This window comes from Esox lucius, chromosome 1, assembly GCF_011004845.1.
Source record: "Esox lucius isolate fEsoLuc1 chromosome 1, fEsoLuc1.pri, whole genome shotgun sequence".
In the NCBI taxonomy this organism is placed as follows: domain Eukaryota; kingdom Metazoa; phylum Chordata; class Actinopteri; order Esociformes; family Esocidae; genus Esox; species Esox lucius.
The window spans coordinates 34,729,478-34,752,401 of record NC_047569.1 but is presented as its reverse complement, the minus strand read 5'-3'; the positions used below and the strand labels follow the sequence as shown (position 1 = coordinate 34,752,401).

At 39.2% G+C, this 22,924-nt stretch overlaps 2 protein-coding genes across 3 annotated transcripts; both read left to right on the top strand.

The window, feature by feature from the left end:
* The first annotated feature begins 438 nt into the window (after positions 1-438).
* LOC105011580 lies at positions 439-4,280 on the top strand. Its single transcript, XM_010871722.3, has 10 exons — positions 439-573; positions 692-1,015; positions 1,292-1,327; positions 1,421-1,468; positions 1,619-1,726; positions 1,844-1,859; positions 1,983-2,029; positions 2,117-2,167; positions 2,269-2,381; positions 2,701-4,280. Exons 1-10 carry the CDS (start codon positions 528-530, stop codon positions 2,845-2,847), a joined length of 936 nt encoding a protein of 311 aa, XP_010870024.3. The 5' UTR covers positions 439-527; the 3' UTR covers positions 2,848-4,280.
* Positions 4,281-5,714: 1,434 nt separating this feature from the next.
* Positions 5,715-21,896, top strand: spa17 (sperm autoantigenic protein 17). Of its 2 annotated transcripts, none has more exons than XM_029121338.2 (7): positions 5,715-5,798; positions 8,891-9,080; positions 9,187-9,257; positions 9,377-9,435; positions 10,111-11,941; positions 16,743-16,913; positions 19,949-21,896. In XM_029121338.2, exons 2-7 carry the CDS (start codon positions 8,927-8,929, stop codon positions 19,970-19,972), a joined length of 2,310 nt encoding a protein of 769 aa, XP_028977171.2. In that variant the 5' UTR covers positions 5,715-5,798; positions 8,891-8,926; the 3' UTR covers positions 19,973-21,896. The 2 variants fall into 2 exon arrangements, with proteins under 2 accessions (XP_028977171.2, XP_010870037.5); XM_010871735.5 differs by having other exon boundaries at positions 16,743-16,959.
* The last annotated feature ends 1,028 nt before the right edge of the window (positions 21,897-22,924 follow it).

The following is a 22,924-nucleotide window of genomic DNA, read 5'->3' as shown; positions in this document are numbered from 1 at the left end:
GTGTTGTCAGATGCATAAAATACCCCAACAAAATGTAATTAGATATGTGTTAAATTAAAATAATAAAAACTCAAATCCCTGATCAAATCCCTATTAAAATAAAGAAAGATCATTATAAATCCAATATGAATGGTATTGCTTGTCAGTATATATAATATCACGTAGCAAGATTTTTTTATATTTCCTGTGGATCTTTCCATTACTCCATTCTCTACAAAGCAGGTGTCATGTATGAAAGGTGAAGATCTAGGATCAGCTTCCCCTCCCCGATACAAAACTTAACCATTATAAGAAAACGGTAAGACTGACCCAAGATCAGTGTCTAGTGTCAACATCACCCTATACCAAAGTATAGAACAAATGTAACAGGCATCCTGTTTTGCCCACTTCCTGTGCCTGAGATGTGGTATGATGACAGAATCCACTCTAAAACCAAAAGTGCAGATGTCTTTTTGAATAAAGCAAATTCCATGAGCTAACTAACTCAAAACAGTTGAAACACTGGGGTCTGAAAATATTTGGAAAGGATGTCAATCTTAGTCCACTTCGCAATGCTTCTTCTTTTTTGCAAAGGTAAAAATAAATGTTTCTATATCTATTAGCTATATTTTCAGTATCTCTGAGACAAATGAAAATCAAAGTCCTCTATCTATATATCCAGATCCAGGGCAAATGACTTTTTTTATTACAGATTCCGTAACTTGTGCAACCCAGGAGATACAGCTCGAAGTCGTTAATGCCGCAGTCGGAGAATCACTTGAATTGAACTGCACCTATAACTGTTCCGGTGGATTTGTCCGGGGACACTGGAAGAAAGTCCCTCAGTGTAATGATTGCCCTCGGCTAATGGAAACAAAAGGTCGGACCATGAATGGTGACCTCTGCACGTTATCCTTGTCTTTTCTGAATGTTTCTAAAGAAGATTTTCAGTACAACTATACCTGCTTTACTGAAGATCATGGAAGTGAAGTATTCCAATACAAGACAGAGCGGCTGGTATCACTGCAGGAACAAGGTAGAGCAAAAACAGGTTGAAATGCTACTGATCTACACTGTAGGTTAATAAAGATCATGAATTTATACTTATAATAATGACTAGCTAGAGGGCAAAAACAGATTGAAATGCTACTGATCTACACTGTAGGCCTACAGAATGTGTGTTTGACCTCTATAAACCAAGTATGTTAAAAGTAACTATCATATGTTAATGTCTAAATAAAGATCATGAATTTATACTTATAATAATGACTAGCTAGAGGGCAAAAAGTAATTATTTTGCCTTTATTATCAGCGCAACCTAGTGCCCGAACCACAAAAGTCACTACTGGTAAGTCTATAGAAGTTAATTTTGTTTAGTAGTCTGTAATACAATAATTCAAAGGCACAAAATATAAAGCTGTTATTCATTTCTGTGTTCTAGATGTATCAGTGACAGTATTACCTAACCATGAAGACTTCACAAATAATGGTGAGATAATGCTGCTACATCATTCAACAAAAAGAGATGAGAGAACAAAAAAGAGAAAAAAATGTGAAACCGTGTAAGAGGCAATTGATAAAGATAAACTGCAGATTGCGTTTTAACGTTATAAATGTATCTGTCCTGACGTCAATGCAGAGGATTCTCGAGGCATCAAGTTGTTGGCAACCATCACGGTTATAGTGGCTGTGTTGTTGGCATTCGTGGCTGCCTACTTATGCATGAGCCACAATCAATATGTCAAAGGTACGCATGAAATGTCTGAATTTGTAATAATCTAAAGTATTATTACAACTTTCCAAAAAGCGTTATTGATTGGGACTTGTTTTTAAACTTCTTATTTTACTTTTTTGTGGATTTCAGGAAAACGTGCTGATGGGTAAGTTTTTTTTAATTCTTCTTCATTCAAAAGGGCAAGTTTGATACGGCATTTAAAGCACATTTTACTGGCAATAATTATGTTGAATTGATAGTTGGAATTTGTTTGTTGGTCTTCTGTCAGCAAGACATCAAAAGCGGGACCGGTTGTTGCTAGGCCAACAGCAACAGGTAGAGCCTAAACATTTCTTCACTATACCAAGCAGATTACTTAACGTTGTGACTTGTAATTCTAATTGGGTACTTGATATCCTACAGGCACATTCTCAACCAGTTGTGAGAGGGTGGCAGTAAGAATAACTCCAGCGGGTAAGCTAATGGAACGCATAATTCATTAGTCAGTTTAGTTCCTAAGGTGGGTGTGTACTGTACATAATCTGCACTTCAAAACTTTCCCCGGTTTTGACCAGATTGCCAGAGTGATCAGGAGGTTCCATATGCTGACATCATGATTACTGTCAGAGGTGCCAGCACACCAGAGCTTACACAGATTTCCTACCTGGCTCCAGGGGACCATAAACAGGTGACAACTTTTTTCTTAAAATAAGAAATGCTCTGTGAAGAGAATATTTATTTATTCATTACTACAAACCTGGCAGTTCAAACCCTTAATTGTAACTGGCTGACAGCTGTGGTATATGAGACAGCACTCTATGGGTAGGACAAAATACTTATTTTTACTGTTATCCATCCAATGAGGCACATTGGGAGGTTTGTGGTATGTGGCCAATACACAACAGATATGGGCTGTATCCACACATTACTACTGGCTAATGCGGTCATAGGCACAGGTCGGGACTTTACACGAACCTCACCTTCTATGCTCCTTGCTCTCCCTACAGCGGTGGAGAGAGGAGCCAGGCCCCAACCTTGCAGCCAGGACCCACCTTCAGGTCTCCCGCTCAGCTGACAGGCTGCATGTCCACCCCCGAGAGGTTTCTAGGAAGATGAGCACAAGCTCTGAGTACGCTGTCATCACCTATTCTTAACCACTGGGGCTGGAGAAGGAAGGAGACGAGTACAGGCATTAAGGGGAGAGTAGAGACGGGTAGATGCCATTAGTCCTTGGCTGTTATATTTGAATAAAATGTGTGAAAAAAAGTTTTTTCCCTGTGAACCGCATGTACGTACAGTGCAGTAAGAATTGGGCACACAGAAGGATTTTACACTTTAGACTCCAAATGTTTGCATTTGAAATCGAACAAATACTATGTTATAGAATAGATTCCCAGTGTTATTTATGGGTGTTTGAGAATACCTGTACAGATTCACCATTAACAAATGACAACACAAAGGGAAATATCCAAATTAGGCCCTTATATTTAGTATGTGTGGCTTGTTTCTCCTTTTAAAAGAGAGAGAATAAAAACGCTAGATACTATATACTTATCTGGTTTACAGAAAAATTTCCATTGCTTGAAATTACACCGGCATGTTTGTGACATAGCACTTTTTACACATAATGCAACTATTTCAGGGCAGCACAGTTATTTGCATAATTGGATTGACAGGTGTTTCCTGTTAGTCAGGTTATTTATGAGAGCTTTCAATGTCTACACTTGATTCAAGGCTCTGCATTTGCCTTTGGATTCTGCTATTGCTGTCGGTCAACTGGATGAAGAAATGGCCTTGTCAATGAAAGTCAATGACACCATTATGAGCCTGAAAATGTAGGAAGAAATAAACGAAAATCACCCAGAATATTAGCCGAAAGGCTCAACACTGCCATTACTGCTCTACATTGGCAGCACCCAAGCGTGTTCGCATGTTGTTTATTTCCGATGGCTGAAGCACACTCGTCTTGAAAATGGAAATAAGAAAACGTTGATTCCTGTGGGTTTCTGGTGTAGCAGGTACAACGTCATATGGACACAATGCTGATAGTAAAGCAAATCAAGCCTTGGATTGTATCTGCGCCATTAGACAATGGTTTAGAACTACATTTTTAAAAAACACTGGTGAGTTCAGCAATCGCAAATAGCCTAGTAGGCCAAGGAATATCTCTACAGTGCTTGACCAAAGAGTGCTTGTCACCATAATGAAGGAAATTAAATATTTTCTACAAATCAGAATCAATCACCAGGAGTGATAGAGAAATGTCTAGTGGGTTCAATGTGTTGCAGATTTTGAAGAAGACTCATAAATGGATAAATGCAGCTTGAGCTCAGTTAAACTGTTGTACCCCAAAAAAGATCAAATGTATATATCATGGATGGTCAGCCCACACAGCTCTGTCTATGAGGTAACAGTGTTATTTCACCAGGCAAACCATTTAGCTTCCAACTGAAAGATATTTATTGAACGATTAAAGCATCTAAAAATGCACTGTGTTAACATTGCCTAAAAAATGAACATCCACTAATAAAGGTTTATTTTGTGTTAAGGTTTATTGTAACTGCTTTTAAAACTACTTGAAAATATAATGACGTGTCTATTTGGTATTAAATAAAATATTCTGGATATTATAAAAGGTGTCCTGTATATATTTGGTGCTATGGGTCCAGTACGTTAAACATATTATAGCGAACCTGTACAGACTGTTGTGTTGTTATGAAACACTGCTTGTTGTTGTTGCTGTCAGGGCATTATTGAGCAACACACCAGCTAAAGGGTCTGCCCTGTCATTTACCAGCTGCATTTCTGCCAACCATAAGAAATGCCTAGAATGTTTGGGCCTGGCTTTCCTGTGGTTGGTGGGTTAGAGTGGTATGTTCCTAGTTAAGTTGGTAAGCTTGTCATCGTTCTGTTTTTTCCATTGTACTATTTCGTTTATTTGTGGACGTTATATTAATTTGTCACATGCATGCTGATATACTGCCCCGAATGCTGACCAGGTTATATCTGAACCATCTGAGTTAAACTTGTATTTTTATTTAACTTCCCTTTGAACACAAGAACAACAAAGTAGTCTATATTATCTCTAATGAAACCCACAAAATTATTCTAAAAAATAGTATTTATGTTGGATGGTGCCCATTGTTTTGCGACTACATATCTGGGGAGTTAACTTGAGTCTTTTAGATTGCATATGCAGGAGTTAACTAAGGTTCACAATACACAAGGGTATCTTCTCAGAAACATGTCATACCTCTAAAAAATAGAAGTAATTTGACGTTCATCGTGACATCATCTTATGCAGCCAGAGAAGAGTAGCGGCATCCAGCCGCGATCAGGTTGTCAATTGACGACGCCATCATAAAGAAAGAACGGCGGCAAAAAAAATCGTCAGTGCAATAATAATAATAGTAATAATTATAATTGTGAAGAAAAAGGGAGGCTGAGTGTAGGGTTCACTCAGTTATATAGGGGCATGTGTGCCCTGATTGGCTGAGCCATAGTGCATTTTAACTTTCAGTGATGGCCGCGCGCGCGGCAGGGTAAACCACTAGGAGCAAAGCCCCTCTAGGGGGCGGAGCTCCACGATATATAACGTTATGCATCAATTTTTCCTCAATAAGAAAGTTGAATTTCCCTCTTTGACATAGTTTAGGTCAAAACACGAATTTCGCTATGTCACTATAGGCTTAAGTTAAACGTTCTGTACCTTGCAACCTATCTAGAAAACGTTTTTCACCGTTATTCAAATGTATGGGTCTTTTGATTTTCAGGCAATTCCGACCTGATTGTTTATTGAGGAGCTCTTGCTGAGAAAATGTGATCGTTTTTAAATGGTGTGTTGTATTTTATTATTTTTGTTTCATATATTTTTTTTGTATTCTCTTGGTATTTGTATACTTGTTTTGTGTATTTCCTGCGTAATGTTTTGTGTAGTAGTGAAATGCGGGGTTCCCAGTTTGAACCTCTCGGGATACCTTAGAGATTGTGAGATTTGTTGCTTAGCAACTGGCATCAACAATCCGGTGTCAACGGCTGCAAATGCAAAACAAACATTTTGCGAAGTTTCGGAGAACAACCAACATTAGTTAGCTAACTAAAGAAGGTAATTTCCCCAATGACTGGTGTTCACTTTCACTCTATGCAACCTCCTGCCTGACGGCGTTGCATCACAGTTAGCTACAACGTGAATTGTGCACTGTAGAAATGTAGCAACGGTAACTAACGATGTTACTGCAAACTACCATGCTAACTTTAGCTTGGAGCTTAGAACTTTAGCTATAGTGCATACAAATTAATAAAAGCCAACGGCAACGCGTTAACACAAAATATTAAATATATGCACAGCAGAATTAATAAATACTGGGAGAAGTGTCTTTGTGTACCATGTGCATTTTTCATTCGGTGAAAAACTGCAGGATATAAATTATTAGGGCAGGGAAAACGTTTGGGAGCCAAATGAGTCGGCTCATTCATGTAAACGACGAACCGGTTCACCAAAAAGACTTGGAATGCACATCGCTATGTAACTGTGGCTAGGAAATAAACGATTCTCACATTCACACACCTCGGTGGTTTGGGAAATTAAACGACCATACATTTTTTATGAAGACATTGCTGTTCATCCTTTAAAACGTTCAATAGGTACACACATTTCTTAGGTGAAACGTTAAATAAAACTACCTTTATTGAGTAAAAAGTACGTTTACAAGACCGTTTACAATTTGATAGCTGATCAGAACGAATGGCGGTTGTAGATACTTCCTGATCGAAGCAGAATATCAGAAAGAGGGGGCAGAGCGTGATCCCTACATCCTATTCCCGGGTTAAGATGTTCTTTGGGGAAAAAGTCTGCTTGGTAAAATTCTAATATCAATTAAGTTTATTTTATATTGGATATTCTGTGGCTATTCAGGATGCTTTCTTTAATAAAGGGAATTGTGTATAATGTAATAGTAGTAAATCGATGGACTTTCACAATGTTTACTTACCAGAAAATATTTCATCCTAAAATGCCAGATATCTATTGATCAACAGAAGTTGCACCATCAAATGTGAAAAGCAACACCCTCACTCTATTTCAGCTGTGTCTCAAATATCTCCTAAAACGCGAATGGCATATGGTGGCAAGCAAAATCTCTCATTTTCTGGTGGAGAAAATTCTAAACCCTGAATTTAAGTTCATTTCAGAAAACAAGCATTGAACAGAGTGGTTGTCTTAATACGAGTGTTGTCTTAATACGAGGGGGCCCAGGCATATATCTTTTCAGCGGGCCCGGGATTCCTGGCGACAACCCTGGATGCACCTTTTTTTTTTTTTAGTGCAAACAAAATGTGCATCCCTTGGGGTCCCCAAGACCAGGATTGGGAAACACTGCTGTGAAACAATAGTTTGAGTGTGCTGTTGATGTAATTAACATCCACAGTGTGAGAGCAAAATTAGGCTATCGTCTTTAAGCAAAAACAATTATATATATAGTGGGGAGAACAAGTATTTGATACACTGCCGATTTTGCAGGTTTTCCTACTTACACACTGCCGATTTTGCAGGTTTTCCTACTTACAAAGCATGTAGCATGTTTTTATCAGTATGTTTTGTCCATCTGTAAAGTGAAATGACTTCCAATCAACTTAGCTGAATTTGGCTGAATCTGAGCAGACAATATATCCCTAAACACTTCAGAATTAAAAATTCATCCAGTTGCTTCTGTATTCTGTCACATCATCAATACAGTGGGGAGAACAAGTATTTGATACACTGCCGATTTTGCAGGTTTTCTCACTTACAAAGCATGTAGAGGTCTGTAATTTCTATCTTAGGTACACTTCAACTGTGAAAGACGGAATCTAAAACAAAAATGATTTTTAAATAATTAATTTGCATTTTATTGCATGACATATGTATTTGATCACCTACCAACCAGTAAGAATTCCGGCTCTCACAGACCTGTTAGTTTTTCTTTAAGAAGCCCTCCTGTTCTCTACTTATTACATGTATTAACTGCACCTGTTTGAACTTGTTACCTGTATAAAAGACACCTGTCCACACACTCAATCAAACAGACTCCAACCTGTCCACAATGGCCAAGACCAGAGAGCTGTGTAAGGACATCAGGAATAAAATTGTAGACCTGCATAAGGCTGGGATGGGCTACAGGACAATAGGCAAGCAGCTTGGTGAGAAGGCAACAACTGTTGGTGCAATTATTAGAAAATGGAGAAAATGCACAATATTGAGGGGAGGATGGATAGGGCCATGTATCGTGACATCTTGGCCAACAACCTCCTTCCCTCAGTAAGAGCAATGAAGATGGGTTGTGGCTGGGTCTTCCAGAACTACAACAACCCGAAACACACAGCCAGGGCAATTAAGGAGTGGCTCCGTAAGAAGCATCTCAAGATCCTGGAGTGGCCTAGCCAGTCTCCAGACCTGAACCCAATAGAAAATCTTTGGAGGAAGTTGAATGTCTGTATTGCCCAGCGATAGCCCCGAAACCTGAAGGATCTGGAGAAGGTCTGTATGGAGGAGTGGGCCAAAATCCTTGCTGCAGTGTGTGCAAAACTGGTCAAGAACTACAGGAAACGTATGATCTCTGTAATTGCAAACAAAGTTTTCTGTACCAAATATTAAGTTCTGCTTTTCTGATGTATCAAATAGGCTACTTATGTCATGCAACAAAAGGTTAATTAAGTACTTAAAAATCATACAATGTGATTTTATGGATTTTTGTTTTAGATTCCGTCACTCACAGTTGAAGAGTACCTATGATAAAAAACTTCTACATGCTTTGTAAGTGGGAAAAACTGCAAAATCGGCAGTGTATCAAATACTTGTTCTCCCCACTGTAGATATATACAGTATGAGATAAATGTTTCTTTTTGTTTACTATTTTCCATATTGTAGAATAATAATGAAACTATGAAATAACATGGAATCATGTAGTAACCAAAAAAGCGTTTAGCTAGCTAATGGACTCGACAACTAAAAACAAATAACTAGCTAGCTTAATCAGTAACCAATATATAAGCTATAAATCTAGTAGCATTCCATAATCAGTTAGCTTTGGATTGTTAATCACGAACCTAGAACCAATATAAGCTACCCATAAGGATACAGCTGGCTGAAAAATAAATGTTATATTCATGACATAGCTAATGCTGGTTTTAATTACCATTGCAACATTTTCTGTCCAACAGTAACATTACTTGCAGACCATTTTTTAACCAAGGAAGATGTCTGTGCCTTTCTCAAACACTCACCTCCGTGTACCACGTGGCTTTGGCAACATCTTGGAGGGGTTGGCTAGAGAAGTGTTGAGAGATCAACCTAAGGACATTCCTACCTTTGCTGCACAATACTTCACTGCTCGTCTCAAAGAGAGAAATGGTAGCTAGCAAACATTAATATTTATGTTTATAAGATGAACCAACAAGTGCTGATGGAATTTCTTTTACATTAACTGATGGAACCCTGTATGTCGTTTTGTATTCAGAGAGTGGCTTGGATCCTGCTGAGTGGTGTGCCAGGCTTGAGGACAGATTCTACAACAGTCATGCATTCAAGGTAAACTTTATTTCACCATAGTAATTTCTTTAAAAAAAAAAAAAAAAAAAAAAACTGACTACAGTGAAATAGCCTCGTTCAATATTTTGACCATCTAATGCCTATTCTAATCCAAACAGGACTCACGAAATCAAGTCAACACCAGGTCAGCAAATGATGCACATCTGAATATATCTGAGTGAGTCTCATCTCAGCATGTTCTCTACACACCCAAGGAGAGAAAGCATCAGACAGCTTTTCCTCAAATCATTCACTTAAGAGGAAATGACAAGCAAGAGCAAGAAAAGTCTTAAATGGAGAAAATAAATTGTAGTGTGCTTTTTTGGATCGTCATCATTTACTTGATAAATTATTATTTTAGTAAACTTAAGGGCATTTGCAAAAATATATTTTTCATGATGATTGAATGGGTTTGTATACAGTCATATACAAACATACTAATGAAAATAAAGACAAAAAAGGCATCTGATGAACATGGCACAAGATCATCACTCTGATGAACAAGCATACAAGTCATCTCTCCACTGTAATTGTTGTAAACAAGGAAGGTTAGCTTTGGGGAAATTAGGGGAAGAAATTATCCTGTTTTTCTGAAGCTGGCAAGCACCCTGATATATTTTGCTAAATAAGTAAGGGGGCCATCTTGTGTACAAGCTCAACAAGAAACCTATCTGAGTCTGAAGGTGATGAGGAGGCCATTAAAAAAGGAGTCAGGAATACAGAAGGTCAGGATATATTGTGACATAGGCAAATTATTCAGGAGAAAATCTGCATTCATTACATTTTATTTAAGTTATTTTCTATCATTCTTTTATAATCATGCTAAATATTTTCTTTGTTCATCAATTTTCAGGAAAAATACTAATTTGACCAAATCCCAAATGGAAAATGAAACTGATTATACCAGATCAGATGGGGTTCCAACTCCCACAACCTCCAAACTTGATGTCTTTGATGATCTGCAGGAAACTGAAAGTCATGCAATAGATGAAATGGACAATATCACAGATGAATATGTAATCGCAACGCAATTTGATCACTCCTCAGAGATGTCAAGCGGGAGGCAGTCAGATATGGATGCAGACTCTGAGGAACACAGTGAAAAAGAGGACATAATGGAAGAGACGGCTGATGTATCCAGTAGAGTTAACATGACAGGCGGTGAGATTAATGAAAGAGCTGACAAAGAGGTATGCCAGTCTGAATTTGAGCCCTCTCAAGAGATTTTACACAGTGGACTTTCAAGTTTGGATGTATGTGCTCAAGAATTGAGGCAGACTGAAGTGAAAGAAGAAACATCTTGTTATGAAATCAGCAGTGGTGATAAAGAGATTCTAGAAATCTCCAATAAAGTGAGCCACAGTTGTGGATTAGAACTTAATGAAGGTGTGTCCTATGCTGGTCTTTCCAATTTGGATGTGTGTGCTGAAGAACTAAGAGAGACTGAAGAGAGCCAGAGACAAACCACCTTAAATAGTCTCAGTGGTAACTTCAAAGATAAAGATCTTGCTGATGCTCAGGAGAATTCAATACCGCTCATGACTGAATCTGACCATCTTATTTTACTTGAAGCATCTCACAATTCAGTGGGTGTTCCAGAAGAGGAAGGAATTGAGAAGCTAATTGTTGCTACAAAATATACTGGAGAAACACATGATATTGCTCCCTGTAATGATGATGGCTCTAGAATGTTGTCAGACAACAAAGATGAGATCAACACAAAACCGGTGCTTGAAACACTTGAGGTAAAAACTGATGAACAGCAGCCAGGGGAAGATGGCTTTGTCAAACTTTCATCAACTGAGGCAGAAAAAAATGATGTTTTGTCTGGAGATGCTGAGGAAGAAACAGGCCTTGTTGGACATGATAATCAAAACCTTATTGCACTTAACACTGACATTGAAGAGGAAGAGGAGACAGTAACTGCTGAGGCTGAAGCTCAGATAAAAGCCATGGAGCAGGAGGCCGCTGAAATACAAAAGGAACAATATGAACAAGATTATTCAAATTATTCAAGTGACGAGGATGAGGGAAAATGTAGTAAGTTGAAAATCAGCACGTCTCAGCAATCCTCAGAACTAGTGCAGAAAAAAGAGGATGAAACTGATCATGAGAACAAAGATCCTAATGAAGAGGAAATTGATAATCAGCATTATTCCAGTGAATTGGAAAAGAAGCAAGAGATGGATAATGATGAAGCTCCTATCAGTGATGATGACGCAGAACATGGGGGAAGATACATTTCAAACACATTTGATACCTCAGAAAAACGAGGAGAAACAAATGACCTCTCTGAAATGTTTGATGATGAGGATGATGATGAGGATAAGGAGGGTACGTATGTTGTTAGAAACTCCCCACAGAGCATTCCTGAGACAAAAGAGAAAGATTACGATTCATTTCTGGAGTTAAACAAACCGGTTTTACCTGAGCTAGCTGACCAGGAAATGGAGATTAGACCAGGAAATGGAGAGGTCACCAAGAAAGGGACAGAGGACATCGCTGAGACTCAGAAGGACACAGATGTTGTGGAGCCCAAGGAGGACTGGGAAACAGAACGGAAAGTACTGGAAGACGCAGTGACCCCATCTCATGAGACAGACCCAGCTGATGACACCCCAGGGCACATGCCAGAGGGAGAACTGAAGGACACCATGGACCCTGAAAGCAAGACGGGTGACGAGGTAAGAGGTAGTAATAAACCCAGTGTCGCAATGTGTTTTATTCATCCAGCGCCACTCTGGAGTTTTGGACTAGGTTTGAATGGTTCTGTGCGTCAAAAGCACAATACATTTTTCGGGCGATTCATACCATAGAAATGTGACACAGTTGGCCTGCTCTATAAATGTACTGTTATTGGAAATAGATGGAGCCATATTTTCTAAAATACAGTATAGGGTTGAAGAAGGTAAGCAGATTCTTTGCCTGGTTCAGAGATAAACCTTTTGCCTGCTCCCATTCTCTTTCCAAGTAGCCAGTATTAAAAATAAACCTTAAAGGACATCTCTGATCAACCACATGGCTCTGAACCTCTCCACCAAGGGTCTCCAGAGAGAGGTGATTGAAAATGCCCCAAAAATAGTTCACCTTCCTTGATGACGTGTAGGGACTTTGAATGTCATCTTGATGTACACAGCGACCATTAATCTTAAACCGACAAATCTGCATTTTCAGTGCTAAATTCTTCTTGCTCTTGGTAATTCCAATCGAAATGATCAATTAGCCCATTACAATATTTCTGAGCTTACGTGGGCCGTTGTGGTCTCAGGCTGGTAAGAAGAGGATGGTTTTGAAGAATGTTACCATGGAAACTTGCACGATCCTTTTATTGCTTGTTTTTATATGGGAACGTCTGGACGGTGGACATGCAGATGATGAACTACCAACAGATTGTTTCTAGACAATGTGAATGTGTGCATGTTTGTGAGCTTGAGGTAAACTGGAGAAAAATGTAGACGGTTTGTTTTCATTCAGTCAAGCAAAGCACTATCCAACTTTACCAAGTGCAGTTTATCTGCGCTATCAGTTTCAGGTCACCTTTCTCTTTTTCTCTTTTAAATGTAGGCCAACTTCTTTGACCTTTATCGTTTCTTGTCTAGTAAGTGACTAGTTTTTTTTGCTCTTTTTTATAAAGTGCAGTAATTCACCTTTTACTGTACACTTCCAATTTAGTTTTGATTGAATAACATGGTGGCAATTAATGTGCAATTACTATGTCACATATAGTGAAAGTCAGACACACACACACAGAAATCCCCAGCCAAACACAATGTTACATTTCTATCCATTTTCATTGATTTGATAAGGACATACTACGTGAAAATATACTGACATTACTTTTCCTGTGTTTCTTGAGAAGGCGAAACAATGCATGACCAAGTGGTTTTCTGAAAGACAATAAATGTACGTAACGAGGTGGAACTGGGCAGGCCATCATGTCAGAGAGTAACACAGGCAAATGGATGTCTGCCATTTCTCCCTCTCCTTCTGGTCTCAGAGGCAATGAGCGGGGGCGCTGGTGGCAGCTGGGATCTAAACGATGAAAAGGGTTGTTAGTTCTCTCTCTAATCAATTTCTAGCAGTTTGTTCCTGTGTAAAACTGAGCAAAGATTTCGCTGTTTTCTCTCGACGAAACCTGGGTTACATGAAATGTGCCTGTTATCTCCAATTAAGATTGTGCCTGTGCATGGTGTGTGTGGGATTTGTTACACTTTGGATAAAGGTTATGTGAATTGGCAACTACAATATCTGGCATGTGTTAATGTAGACTATTTCTGCAGAGATTTATATAACTTGTATTCTTTGAGGTGGGGTTATGCCTGTTGAGGTGTGTATAGTATATCTGTAGAAGCACAGCAGGTTGTCAGGTTAATGAGACTCTGGCCATAGATCACATTGTTTGTGTTTGCGGGAGCTTCTCTCTCTCTCTCTCCCTCTCTCTCTCTCTCACCCTCCCTCTCTCCCTCACCCTCCCACCCACCCTCTCTCGCGCTCTACCAGCTTATACTAGTGAGCATACAGTGCCTGTTACTGGGAGCTAGACGTCTCTAGTGGAGGTATATTTCCCAGTCAAAACTGGGTGAAGGGGAAAAGATATATTAGACCACTTCACACGAAGACTGTCATCTGTCAGATTGCTCATCATGGACTGCCATGTTGTGAGTACATTATTTAAATCAATTGTACTGGTGGTGGAAATGTAATACCTCTTATCTAACCAGTAACTAGCCTATTCAAACCTAGTCCCTTGCTACCACTTCTACAGCATTTTTCTAAAAATGTCCTACCATTGTAATTCAGTAATTGATTCTTACAAACTGTTGTTGAACGAGCTTTTATGTCGTAGGAAACATCCTGAATGTGTTTCCTTGTTTATGGCTCTTTGGCTTGTTTGTTTGGTCAGTTTAGTTTTGCCTGTTTGGCTTCAGACTCTTGCAGCGCTAGTGCTCTGTGATCTCCCAGGTGTCCACTGCGCCTGCTTTAGGCCACTTTCTGGCAAATGGGTGCTACATTTGGGTATTCTATAAGTTACTAAAGTACTAATATATCTTTATTTATTCTTTTGAGCTTATTGACCTACCACATTTAAAGCCTTTTGACTGAATGGAATGTGTGTACGGTACCTGTTGTCTTTTTGCTCCTGTAAGATATGCAAATGTTGGCATTCTACTCCACCATTAGAGCTGGACTAATGAATGCTATCTGTAATGCTAGCTGTAAAGTGGGTGGTCACACTCCTACACTGAGGGGTTTTACTGAGGACACACTCATGCTCAAATCTCCTTACTGTGCAGTGGGTTGTCGTTTCTGTCGCCCAAGCACCAAATTGTTTAGAGAGGGGATGAGCAACTGGTGGGCTGCAGTGGACGTGTTTGGATGATGGCTGACAACTGTCACTGTTCCATAACCACATGCATACCAGAAGAGTTCTACCCCTACCCACCACTCAGTAACTCGAGAGCTTTGTGTGAGCTACATTCATTACATTATAGGATGGGATATATTTTTGTATAATATTTTCAGAGAGAGCATCAGGTTCTCATCTCGTTGAATTCACATTTCTCCCACTGGATAGGCTGCCTTGCTGACTGTCTGATATTTGACATTAATGTGGGACAGTGTCGCGTCGGATTTCTATGGGAAGATGTATGTTTTTCTTTGAGATTTCGGATTATTTTACAATTATCATACATGTTTCATTTCAGGACTGGATTTGATTTAAATGGTACCTCATACCAGCATGGCAGTGTTTATTAGTAATCATTAACATAGAAAAAGTAATAGGAAACACTGCTGACATCTGACAATTTCTTGTCAAGCATTTTTAGGGTTAGCCAACTACATCAAATTTTATTGGGTAACTGAAAAGATTGTCAGATCAAATCCCAAAGCCAGCAAGGTGAAAAATCTGTTGTTCTATATTTGAGCAAGACAAATTAACTATTTACTCCTTGGAGGCCCAATGTGAATAACTCCCCGCATCCAATTTAAAGGTTTTGGTTAAAAGTGGGAGTTCCATTTTATTTGGACCTTATGTTCAATTGGCAGCTAAATGCGTTGAATCCCACACTCCCAAACTGGAATATTATTATAGTTTTCATGTGTATTTCATCAGCAGCAAAAGTCAAACAAAACAGTCAGATTTCAGCCGCACCTTTTATCAATGTTCTGGGAAAAATAGGCATTCATCCACATTTATTAATAAGAAGATAAGCTGACACATCAATGGCCACATTTTGAGGTTACTATATCAAAAATGTTTCTTATGTAATTAAGATTTGAAAAAAATTACTGATCTTGATTTTCCCTTTAGAAATTGGTAAAACATAGCGATTCTGAAGTTGGGAATTCAGCTTCGGCTGTTTATTTGATTGGGTAAATTGAGCTTAAACTTTCTTTGATCAACGTCTTAGGTCAGTTAAGGCAATCAATCAAATGTATTTATAAAGCCCTTTTTACAACAGCAGTTGTCACAAAGTGCTTTTACAGAAACACTCGGCCTTAAACCCCAAGGACCAAACAACAGTAGTGTTGAATTTCAGACCCAAAGCACACATAAGTAATACCAAAATGTTGAAATGATCTGGTGTGACGTGTGGGACTGTTGTCAGGCAGATGTTATGATTTTGGAGCTCTGGCAAGGGTTAACCCAGGAACCCTCCTCATACCACACTACCCCAATCATATATACAATGGATATAAAAAGTCTACACACCCATATTAAAATGCCAGGTTCTTGTGATGTCAAAGAATGAGACAAAGAGAAATCATGTCAGAACTTTTTCCACCTTAAATGTGACCCATAATGTGAACAATTCAATTGAAAAACAAACTGAAATCTTTGAGGGAAAAAATGATAAACCCACAATAACCTTTGTTGCACACCCTTAAACTAATACTTTGTTGAAGCACCTTTTGATTTTATTACAGCACTCAGTCTTTTGGGTAGGAGTCTATTAGCATGGCACATCTTGACATGGCAATATTTGCCCACTCTTCTTTGCAAAAGGGTTCCAAATCTGCCAGATTGCGAAGACATCTCCTGTGCACAGCCCTCTACAGATTACCCCATAGATGTACAATTGGATTCAGGTCTGGGCTCTGGCTGGGCCATTCCAAAACATTAATCTTCTTCTGGTGAAGCCATGCTTTTGTGGATTTCGATGTGTACTTTGGGTCGTTGTCGTCCTGAAAGGTGAACTTCATCTTCAGCTTTCTAAAGGACGCCTGAAGGTTTTGTGCCAAAATTGCCTGGTGTGCTCACTTATGCAACCAGTTTATTGTAAGGTTTTAATTTTTTATTTTCCCCCCTCGAAGATTTCAGTTTGTTTTTCAATTGACTTGTTCATTATGAGTCACATTAAAAGTGGAAAAAGTTCTGACATGATTTCTCTTTGTCTCATTTTTTACATCACAAGAATCTGGCATTTTAACAGGGGTGTGTAGACTTTTTATATCCACTTATATTTATAAATCCTACTACAGGAAAATTGCAGCCAACCCCAGGAGGAGGAGGACATCATGGACATTCCTCTGGACGACCCTGAGGCCAACAAGGCAGCCGCCAAGATCCAGGCCGGCTTCCGCGGTCACATGACCAGGAAGAAGATTAAGCCCGCAGACAAGCCTGAGGGGGAGCAGGAGGAGGAAGAGGAGGTGAGCAGCAGTGGGGAGGCACTCAACGGCAACCCGGGGGACCCAGGTCAGTGAGGGAGACAGGTCCCTGAGGGGGACCCAGGTCAGTTTAGGGGACAGGTCCGTGAGGGGGACCCAGGTCAGTTTAGGGGACAGGTCCGTGAGGGGGACCCAGGTCAGTTTAGGGGACAGGTCCGTGACCTCCACATGCAGACAGACTTTGGGCTAGATTATCAGCAGGCATCATACACGTAAACTATTACAATGTATTACGTCAGCTGGGAGCATCTCCTTGGACAGCGGCTGAGGAGCCTGTTATTATGCATCGTGTGTAAATGCGTACATTGTTTTTGTTTTCAAAACATAAAATGCATAATGCACATGAAGGACCACCTCAGCTTAAAACCCATTTGAAAGCCATGCATTATTAACTAGGTCTATTAAATGTCCCTAATTGGTTGTCCCACTGTAAGTAATGTGGCACGCATCATCACATTCTTTAATCACTCCAGAAGGTCTGCAGTGGCTGATTGATAACTTGAGTTAATGTCTATGAGGTGATTATAAATGACAGCTCTATCAGTTATATTATCAAATAGATGGATGCATTTAGAATCAGTAATTCTATCGCAACAGGCGTTGCTGTCTGAAAGCCGGCCAGGTCTTGCCAAGAGCTTCTGAGAAAGTGTTTGAAAGTTAATGACTACCTGTCTAATCAGCACCTTTGCGGGTGAAAATATATTCAGGGCAAAACTTTTTCCATTTGCACAAATACATGTTGCATTATTTTATTATTCATCGAAAGGCTCCAGAGACATCGTTTGTTATTTGGTGTTTTAATACACGTGTCAGCTACTGAAATGTTAGGTTTGCGGGGCTTTGAGAATCCTTACTGAGGCTTTTAGTGGGTAAGTAAAATGGTAATAAGGGTTCAAATATGTTCCACCTAGAGTTGCTAGACCTCTATAGTGCTTGAATCTGTACAGCACCATTACAAACTACTTTCCAGTTTAGTTTTTTTCGGAGCCTTTTCCGACCCCCAGCCCAGTTATTAGTTGCCAAGCTTCTTTATGTAGGTGTTGAGGGGTTATTTTTAACACCAGGTGCCTCATACCTCTGGGACAGGGGAGAATGAATGTTCCTTGTCATAGAGGCATTGGCCAGCTAAATCCTGCTGCTTTTTATTTGGGTTACTGCTAAAACTTATAATGAACACACAGCCTGAATGCAGTTTTTATTAGCTTATTTATATCACTTTTTTCTTTCTATGCATAATGCATTGTAAGTTGGGTATTCATAGTAAGTGTTTCAAAGTGGATTATAACACCAATTGTGTGATTACAGTATACTTTTAGTACTTTAATGCTTATCCCAGAGTTTTCTGAGAAATCTCAGTCAGTTGTCATTATACTGTAACCTTGATGCCTGTCTTCATCATTATGCAGTGTGAGCTAGTGATGGTAACATGAATTCATCATTCCAGGTGTGGACTTCCCACATGAAGCAACTGCCTCAACCCTCACATTTATTTTCATCAAAGGCCTGGTGAATATTGTGTCATTACAATAATAGATATATATTCTTTTTATCACTTGAAGCCCTGAAATACTCTTCTTGAGGTCTTTCCACCACAAACATAATTTGCTACTGCTCAGCTCCCTGCTCTCGATCTGTGTGGCTTTCATGCAGGTAGGAATGTGAGGTTTGCAAGCCACTCTTTCTACACACTCGAGAGCCATGGTAATTTTTTTTCCAAGTGACTGTTTAGCAAGAGGCTGTTGTGGCCACAAAATGACCTGTTTTCAAAGTTGGAAATATTGGTTAGTTCCATTATACTGTAGGAAGAAAAAGAACTGTGTGAGTGAAGAACAGATGTGCTACAACTCAACTGAGTTTTCCGTAACATATTTCCCCACATGATTGGTTGTATGAGTTTAATTGTGTTTTACTTCTTATGTTATTTAATTTGTCGAATATCTTTTCATGCCTTTTATTGGATATAAAGTAGACAGTGGGGAAAGATAGTGCAAATTTTTGGCTGAAAGAAATGCTGCAGAATTATAGGTGCATTGGAGGCAGCAGCTTACATCACAGGACCACCACATGCCACTGTGTTTATCAACTTTGACAAGGTGTTTTAATTAAGGCAAGTTTTTTGCAATTCTTAAGATATTGATGGTTGGTTAAGTGAGTCATCGTTAGAAGGGTGGTTATGCAAGCAATAAGGAGCAAGGGGGTGTGGTTATATGACCAATAGACCATGACTATGAGCTGTTCTTAGTCATGATGCAAACAACTGTGTTGGGATACAGGACTTATCAGTGGTACAGTGGGAAAATATCACAAACGTCAACTGGTCTTTTTGCTGTTTTAAATTAGCTAGCGCTATCACACCGATGAACGAGTGGGGACCCAAATGCGGACACAGAGGCAGAGGAGGGCGGTCCAAAGTATTTATTGAACAACCAGGCAGTGGGCAGGCTCGTAGTGGTGGACAGGCAGGGTTCGTTATCGGACGATCAGATGGTCGAAGGTACAGGAGGGCAGGCAGGCTCGTAATTCGAAAGACAGGCAAGGGTCGTAACCGGGGAATGGAAGGACAGGTAGACTGGATGATGCACACATAGAACGCTGGAAACGACTGTACGGGACAAGACGACCTGGCAACTGCCAAACAGAGAACAGGGTTTAAATACACGGGGCTAATAGGGAACCGGGAACACCTGGTGAGGGGCGGGGACAAAACAACAGGTGAAACACATCAGGGTGTGACAAGCGCAATTAGAACATAATACAAACGCTTTCAGACAGTCAGGGTTTGAACCACCCTTTTATAAGGATCCGTACTGAGGTCACACTCCAATGTTGGAGTATTCTATACATCCTCTTGGTCCGAGAACCAATACTTCTCTCTCTATGGTAAACCAGGGGTGTGAAACACGTGGGGTCAGTGCTGTGGGGGCCTCAGTCTGAAATATGCCTCAGGCCTCCGAATCACTAAGTCCACCTCTGCATTCCATCTGCTGTGTTTAATATGCTATTCTTTCTGTTTTCAGCATCAGGAGGATCAGAGGGAATAGAGAGAGATGACACATCGGTGCCGGAACAGTGAAGCTTCTGACCCCGATGGAGAGAAGATGAAGAAGCATGGCTGTGGCTCAACCTTTTTTTTTTTTCCAGAGGAGCAACTTTTAAGTTACACAAAAAAAGCAGTGTACTCACCAGATTTTGCAATGCGTCATCAGATTTGTGAACTCAAACACTTTTCCTGCTTTCGGCACCAATCCGTGTGGATAATTTTTGACCTAAATGTGCAACTTTCACTGCATGTACTTGTGAAACTTCTGGTGGTGTGCTAGTCTAGAAGATTTATGTGAAGCTGATAATTAAAGTTTTCTCATGCTAAACAGGGCTAATTTGAATTGAATATGAAGGTTGTGTACAATTATGCATTATGAATACACATCGGCCACTGGAATGCTTTCTGTGTTGTTTAAAGTTATTGTATAATTACTGGGGCTTGTGTAGCAAGAGGCCACAGGTTCAGTCATCCACATAATGTTATGTTTATTAGTTATGATTATTATTATTATTTGGACCGTGACTCCTCCCACAGCATTTAACCTAGAGACAGCATACGAATCTGGTATAGTGAGCTTCTATTTAACTTATTCATATATTTTATACTTTGAAATATCTAACATTTCCTACACTTTTAAGGCTTTCATTGACTTGAATCAGATTTCTTCAATGTGATTTTTTTCATTGACTTTAATGGTATACTAACAGTATCTCTTTCTCTTGAAACGTTCAAGCTTCAGAAACCGAACCAACATAGATTCACATATTTTGGCTATCCTATTTTAAAATGCTTAACTGTGTGTCGCTTATGATAATTTACATTTGCATAATTTACCTAAATTCACCCTAAAACAGATCAGTTTTGTTTCACATATATAGGTTTTCCCAACTAAAAATACTTAAACATGTATCAACTATGAGAGGAAACATTTGCTTACATTTGCATACTTAGTGTTAGTTAACCTTAAACCAAACCAACTTTGTTTCACATGTTGAGGCTATCTCAGTTTAAAATACTTTTTGATCATTTGTAACACTATACATTTGCTTGTATTTGCAAAATGAGTGTTAATTAATCCTAAAACTGCAAAACATACAATTCTTAAATGTGTATCGATTATGGCAATATTAATTTGCATACATTTAAATAGAGATAGTTAACCCACTCACAACAAATCTTAATCCATTGAAGCTAGAGTGACCAAAACTGCTTTGTTTTACATTTTTAGGTAATCCCAGTTAATTTTCTTAAACACCTTCATTGTTTATAGTTACCTGAATTTCCATAAATGTGCATCATTAGCATTAATTGAGCCTAAAACAATATTTACTAAAACGTTTAATGTGTAGGGACCTGTTAGGTCATACCAACTTATAATTCTCAAATTGTTAAAAATAAGTTCAAGCAAGCCCCAGTATCTTTACTTATTCAAATCTAGTTCACAGTTTATTATGTCTTACGTACACTGTCGCCAATGGAGCTAGATACATCTGATGGTTATTTTACAGCATATTAATAATAGGTTGATTGTAAAAAAAAAAAAAAATATGTATGTACATTTACATTTTATGTGTTGAAGTGTTTTGCACCTTAATGAATAAAGGATATTATTTTCCCATAGTAGTTACCATCACCATTTTCTACAAATCAGATCTTCCAACACAGTAAGCATGCAGTTAAATTTACTCTAGTTTATTTTGCACATAGCATTACTCATGTACAGCTTCATCCATAGAGAAAATGAGTCATTTCCTCGTGTCCAGCATTATTTTTATGGGTACAGAATGTGTGTTTTATATAAACTGTTGACCTACTGTATATCAGGCAAATGAAAATGTTGTTGAATGTTCAAACTTAATATCCTCCATTAATTCATTGTACAAGAATAAAAGTTGTAAATCATCAATAAATCTTAAAACAAATGTCTGTGTAGGACAAATCATTTCCCAGCAGCTCAAATTTTGATAGTTTTAAACATCAAATCTGACAATAGGAGGTTAAACAAACAGGTTTAACCTCCTATTGTCCCTCCTCTCGGGGGAACCCATGGCGGCTGCTGTTGAAGCCCGAGCTGCTCTCTCAGGCTCTGTGGACAGTGTGCCTCCAGCTTCGGGGCTTGGCCTCTGAGAAGCATAATCGGACTGTTCTCGGCTTCCGGTGCAATGTGATGATCAAATTGCAGAATGCCGGGGCTTCCTGAAGCTACTGATCATACCAAACGCAGTGGAGACGTTTCCGTGCTCGGCATTAAGGCCGTACCGAGCTCTGTGATCTGTATACGCTCCTGCTGTTTTTGTAGCCACTGCTCCACACTGACAGAGCGGCATCCGATATGAAAGTGTACCTGGCCGTCCATATCTGAGCCAACAAGATGACGGCCATAGAGACCCCTGATGGCCACCCTTTGCTCCCAGAGTTCATGACGGGAGTACGACGTCTGCGCCAATGAAGGCCCCGGTTAGTGTCGCTGTTAGCACTTTTAAGCCAAATTGTTGGTTCTGCTGTGGTGAGCTTCCACCACATGAATGAGCGCCAGTGGCGTAACCTTCGGGTTTGCAGGAGGTGCACGAGGGTTTTCTGTAATATATCATGAGGTATCTAGTGGCCCTTTGTACTTCAGATTATCACATGTATTTTCCGCGGTCTTAGCGCATGTTATGAAATGATGACATAAGATAGATGGCAAAGCTTGAAAACATCCTAAATATGAAAATGAAACATTGTGAATTGTTTTCAACATTAAATAGAATTGTTTTATTTTTTACGTACTTGATTTGATTGAAGTGGTTATTAATTAGTCATTAAAAATAGTGCAATTGTTCATTATATGCATTTTTGTTTCAAAACTATTTCTACATTTAATTTTACAGTCTATCAACTAGAAACTCTTGGAAAATGTCAAATGAATGCTTGTTTTAATTATTCAACTATAAATTACAAAGTATTTTTA

What these genes read in the sequence shown, in the direction of transcription:
- LOC105011580 (XM_010871722.3), top strand. Translation starts at nt 528, where the DNA reads ATGTCAATCTTAGTCCACTTCGCAATGCTTCTTCTTTTTTGCAAAG. An exon ending in TGAAGACTTCACAAATAATG is followed by an intron (nt 1,469 to 1,618) that starts GTGAGATAATGC and finishes ACGTCAATGCAG; the next exon opens with AGGATTCTCGAGGCATCAAG. An exon ending in AGTAAGAATAACTCCAGCGG is followed by an intron (nt 2,168 to 2,268) that starts GTAAGCTAATGG and finishes GGTTTTGACCAG; the next exon opens with ATTGCCAGAGTGATCAGGAG.
- spa17 (XM_010871735.5), top strand. Translation starts at nt 8,927, where the DNA reads ATGTCTGTGCCTTTCTCAAACACTCACCTCCGTGTACCACGTGGCTTT. An exon ending in ACAACAGTCATGCATTCAAG is followed by an intron (nt 9,258 to 9,376) that starts GTAAACTTTATT and finishes TAATCCAAACAG; the next exon opens with GACTCACGAAATCAAGTCAA. An exon ending in AAAGCAAGACGGGTGACGAG is followed by an intron (nt 11,942 to 16,742) that starts GTAAGAGGTAGT and finishes ATCCTACTACAG; the next exon opens with GAAAATTGCAGCCAACCCCA.